This window comes from Benincasa hispida, chromosome 3 (assembly GCF_009727055.1).
Source record: "Benincasa hispida cultivar B227 chromosome 3, ASM972705v1, whole genome shotgun sequence".
Lineage (NCBI taxonomy): Eukaryota > Viridiplantae > Streptophyta > Magnoliopsida > Cucurbitales > Cucurbitaceae > Benincasa > Benincasa hispida.
In genome coordinates this window covers 22710572-22715317 of record NC_052351.1, presented here as the reverse complement: position 1 = coordinate 22715317, position 4746 = coordinate 22710572, and the positions used below count along the sequence as shown (strand labels likewise).

At 37.0% G+C, this 4746-nt stretch overlaps 1 protein-coding gene across 4 annotated transcripts; it reads left to right on the top strand.

Moving 5' to 3' along the window:
* The first annotated feature begins 224 nt into the window (after positions 1–224).
* LOC120073963 (auxin-responsive protein IAA9) lies at positions 225–4045 on the top strand. Of its 4 annotated transcripts, none has more exons than XM_039026889.1 (6): positions 225–410; positions 1364–2081; positions 2215–2441; positions 2613–2754; positions 3033–3094; positions 3679–4045. In XM_039026889.1, exons 2-6 carry the CDS (start codon positions 1408–1410, stop codon positions 3714–3716), a joined length of 1143 nt encoding a protein of 380 aa, XP_038882817.1. In that variant the 5' UTR covers positions 225–410; positions 1364–1407; the 3' UTR covers positions 3717–4045. The 4 variants fall into 4 exon arrangements, with proteins under 4 accessions (XP_038882817.1, XP_038882821.1, XP_038882818.1 ...); XM_039026890.1 differs by lacking the exon at positions 225–410 and adding an exon at positions 418–553; XM_039026893.1 differs by lacking the exons at positions 3033–3094; positions 3679–4045 and adding an exon at positions 2854–3026.
* The last annotated feature ends 701 nt before the right edge of the window (positions 4046–4746 follow it).

Genomic DNA, 4746 nt, shown 5'->3' with positions numbered 1-4746 from the left:
AGTGATTAAATTTGCAATTTAAACACATCTCAAGCGTTATGTATATTATCTAAAATATCATAAAATTGAAATAAAGATTCGATATATATTCACTTTTTGGGATATAATCATTATGAACTTGTACGACAATACTGACAAAAAAAAAAATAGACAAAATTAAAAGAAAAAAGGGACAGAGTTTTAAGACTTATTTTCGAGTTTGCCCCTTTCTCTTTCTTAATTTCGGAGCTTGGAGTTTCTCGGGGAAGAAAGAAACACACAAACACTTTTGTTGGTTTCTGCTTTAATGGAAGGCCCTTAAACTCTCTCTCTCTCGTTCTCCCTGCTAGTTCCTGCAAATTTTCTTCTCCGCCCAGACAGCAAAATCATCAGCCTTCCGATCTTCCATTCTGATCTACGACTCCTTCTAGGTATTCTCTACACCGTTCTTCCTTTCTTTTCGTCTTCTTGGTTCATCTTCTTCCTTATATTCTTCTCTTTACACGCTTCAAAATGAGGTTGCCTGAGTTCCGAATCCATCTTCTTCTTCTTCTTTGTCCATGTCTAGCCGGAGGTGAGTTCTCGAGTTTTGCTATGATCAAACTCTTGTTCTCTCTCTGCCTTGAGTAACTGAGAATATTCAAGAAACGAAGAAATGGAAGATGAACCTTTACTTTCATCACGGTGTTTTAATCAAATGAATAATGAAACTTAAGCGAAGTACCGGTGTATTAGCAGTCGCTGATTTTTGTTCCTCTCCGTGAAATAAGTGTGTCGGGAATCTGTATATGTCATTTTCTGAAAATAAGAGAAGTATTATTGACTAGTTTCTTTTAATTTTTCTCATATCGAAAACATAGATGACTTGTGCTTTTCAGTTCATTTATTGATTGCCTTTCTTCTTGCTCTTCATTGCGATCAAAACAAAGACTGCTGCCGGTGTATCTCTTTCTGTCTTTTTCGGTTGGTTAATTATTTTTTTTTATTTTTATTTTTTATAATTTCTGCTTTTGCTTTGAAATCAAGCCATGCAGTTCGGGTATTTCGTGGTGTTAATTGTTGAAGTCAAGCTGTTTTTACAATGTATTTTGGGTCATAGCATCTGTATCAAGTGATCCTTAAGGGTTGATTCTCGAATCGCAAAACTCCTCTATAATTTTTTGAAACTTGATGCTATTGGCTAAGTTCAAAAGGGATCTTTGACTTTTTACTCGAAGAAAGGGAGATTAATCGTGTGTTCCCTTAATTTTAATTTCAATACTGCATGCATTACCCCTTTTAAACCGGAGAAACTTGGAACCTTTTTGCCTTGAAAACTATGTAGTTTCTTTTTCAATTCAGTTCTCATCTTTGTGTATTATTGATCTAGGTTTGCTTATTTCAGGCTATAAAACCTTTTGATTAGATTGTATAGATATTTGAAGTCCAATGTCACCTCCACTGCTCAATTCTGTAGAGGAGGCTCTTGGCAATGTCCCTGTAGTGGCTGCTTCACCTTCTATGGACTGTCTTTCCCAAAATGGTACCAAATTTAGAGAGCGCAACTACCTCCGGCTATCACCCTGTTCTTCTGTGGACAGCTCTGCCGTGTCTAACTTGTCAGAGGAGAACAAAAGCAATCTCAATTTGAAAGCTACCGAGTTGAGACTTGGTTTACCTGGATCTCTGTCACCGGAAAGAGATCAGGAATTTACCTTGATGAGCTCTGGAGAACCTGATGAGAAAACCCTACTTCAATTGCTTCCTTCAAAGGATGGGTATAGTGTGGCATCTCTGAAGAATATTGTTTCTGGCAGCAAAAGAGGTTTCTCTGATACTATGGAGGGGTACTCAGAGGTGAAAGGTCCCCTTTACACAGAAAGAAATTGGATGTTTCATGCAGCCAGTTCCGATCCTGAATCTCCATATCCTGTGGGCCAAGGGAAGTTTCATGCTAATTCAGGGCTAAATGCAATGCTATCATCAAGGCCTTCTGGACCTCAGACGAATGCAACCAAAGAATTTCCCTCAAAGGGATTGCAGGAATGGCCTTGTGAGACTAAAGGATCTGACCATGGCAATAAAGGTGCTTCGAATGACAACAACAATGCTCCTGCTTCAAAGTAAGTGAAACTGGTTGTAGACGGGTGCACAAAATTTTGATAGCAGGAACTGTGAATTTATTATGATATTAACTAGGAAAGAAGTAATTTGAGTTCACCTGATGACAGATTGCCAACTCTCCTCCTTTTACAGGGCGCAGGTTGTTGGTTGGCCACCTATAAAATCATTCCGGAAGAATTCATTGGTCACTAACTCTAAAAACAACGATGAGGTTGACGGAAAGCCAGGTTCAAGTGCTCTTTTTGTGAAAGTGAGCATGGAGGGTGCCCCGTATTTGAGGAAGGTTGATCTGAGAACTTACTCTACATATCAGGAGCTATCTTCAGCCCTCGAGAAGATGTTTAGCTGTTTTACTCTAGGTGAGCTTCAATTATTTTCAATTTAATAGTATGCCAGATTTTTCTCTACAACAAAATCAAATTAATATTTAATGTTTTCCAAACTCATCATGGATAGTATGGGAGGTTGTAATCTAATTGTCATATTGAATCACAAGAATACAATTTTTTTCTATGGATCCCATGTTGCAGGTCAATGTGGATCCCATGGAGCTCCAGGGAGGGATAAGCTGAGTGAGAGCAAGTTAAGGGATCATCTGCATGGATCCGAATATGTGCTTACATATGAAGATAGGGATGGTGACTGGATGCTTGTTGGGGAAATCCCCTGGGAGTAAGTTTACTGACTTCAATTATTAGAAGATATTTTTACTTCCGTCAAAGTAAATTCTAGTAGTGTAACAAGAGTACTATACTGGTGAGTTGGCTGCAGGACATGTTTTAGAAGTTCCGTACTTTCATCTAGAAGGGGTTATCTGGATTTTGCTCTTTGAAGGACTTTTTCTCCAACACATCATCATTGATTTCTCCCACTAATTTCATTTTATCAGATGATATTTTCATGATTCAGGCAACTTACTCTACATAAAATTTTGTGGACTTACATGACAGGATGTTCATTGACTCGTGCAAGAGGCTGAAAATCGTTAAGGGCTCTGACGCAATTGGCTTAGGTACAGTTCAGAAGTTGATTTTTTTTTTTTCCTTTTAAATGTTTCGTCTGCCAAAACTCAGTTGTTAGGCAGGCTCAATTTTTTCCAGTTGGAAAGGCAGTTGAGATTATCAACATCACTCCATTTTCTTGAGACTAGGAGGGGTAGAAGTGATTTATGCATTTAACAAATAAATATATGTATGCTCATTTATTCCTCATTCAAGTTCTGGGGATTCCATCAACTTATATGATAATAGTTTGTATACACTTCCAGCTCGTCATTTTATCCCTCGGAGTTACTTGCCCATGCGAATATATTACTATAAATATGCCTTGGAGTTAAAATCATCAGTAGTTTCTTATTTCTTTGTTCTCTCTTCTTCACTTTACGTGGTGAACGTATGAAGAATATTCTCTCTCTGAACTTAACTACATAAGCGTAGGATCAATTAGACGCATAACTTACTGATTTGCATCATGAATTTGCCCTGTTGTCTTTCCATCAACTGTTAGTTTGACTTTTGTGGGGGTGGGATCTGGTTCACATGACTTGTAGATTGTGGTTGATAAGTTGTGGTACTCATTAATTACTTTCTTCTGTAGCCCCAAGAGCAATGGAGAGATCCAAAAATAGGGTTTAGCTATTGCTGAAGTGACGACTCCTTTACCAAGTTCAGAATGGTGGTGTGAAGGAGAGAGATGTGAAAGTTAAAAGAAGTTAGAAAATGACTGGTATCTGTGCTCCGCTGGATGGCATTTGTGGTTCAGATGCGTACCTTGTCCTTTTTCATGTTTTGACTCCCTGAAAATTGTCCTCTTTGATCTATTTTTTTTGTCTTTTGCCTTTGCTTTTGTAAACCATAATTTAGTCATTATCATAATTGGTGTTTGTGGATCTTATAACCATCTATGAATCTTATCGTTCAGATAATTTGTATTTATCGAATGCACTTGATTAGAGGACTGACTATTTTCTGCTTCGCTGGCCAAGTTTTCTTTGCTTTGAAGCTATAGCCTGGTGTGTAACGTAGAGAGCCCAATCAGCTATGGTTGTCATTGTTTAGTTGTGAAGTGATAAGTTCCATCGTAATCTTAGACAAAGTGGTGTAAATTTTAGTTTAATAGTAAATTGCTAATCTCATTATTGAGATGCAACTTTGGCATTAATTGTAAACAATGCAAATATAGTTCCATCAAAGTTGAAAATATATAATTGATCTGTTGACTTTCTCATTGAAGGGATAAGTACGCATCTAGTTTTGCTTATCTGCAATAGTATCCTTTATGAGTGGAAGTAATTATACAAACCATGTCATCTATATTCAACCTTTTTGGTTTGATTATGTATGAATCACATGTCATCTCAACACTTTCCTCCATTGCCTTTTTGTTTGATTGGATTGTTTCTATATGAGAACATATTTTCAATTCGGCCTTTTCCGTTCCATATTGCCTACAATTTGTTAAACTTTGCATCATAAATAATTCAGGTTCATGGATTTGATTCTTTAATTTTAATTATTAGTCATAAGTTAGTGCAGTGTAAATCATTACTAGCCCTTTAAAGTTAGGAAGAACAAAGGGGGTATTTTGATGGGACCTGTTAGCTCTAGATTATATGGACTATTGATATCTTTTCTTTCAATGTGTCTTTTTGTTGTTTACCATTGA

Excerpts from the sequence above, each read along its gene's own strand:
- LOC120073963 (XM_039026889.1), top strand. The coding sequence starts at position 1,408 with ATGTCACCTCCACTGCTCAATTCTGTAGAGGAGGCTCTTGGCAATGTC. Across the intron at positions 2,082-2,214 it reads AACAATGCTCCTGCTTCAAA|GGCGCAGGTTGTTGGTTGGC; the intron begins GTAAGTGAAACT and ends CTCCTTTTACAG. Across the intron at positions 2,755-3,032 it reads GTTGGGGAAATCCCCTGGGA|GATGTTCATTGACTCGTGCA; the intron begins GTAAGTTTACTG and ends CTTACATGACAG.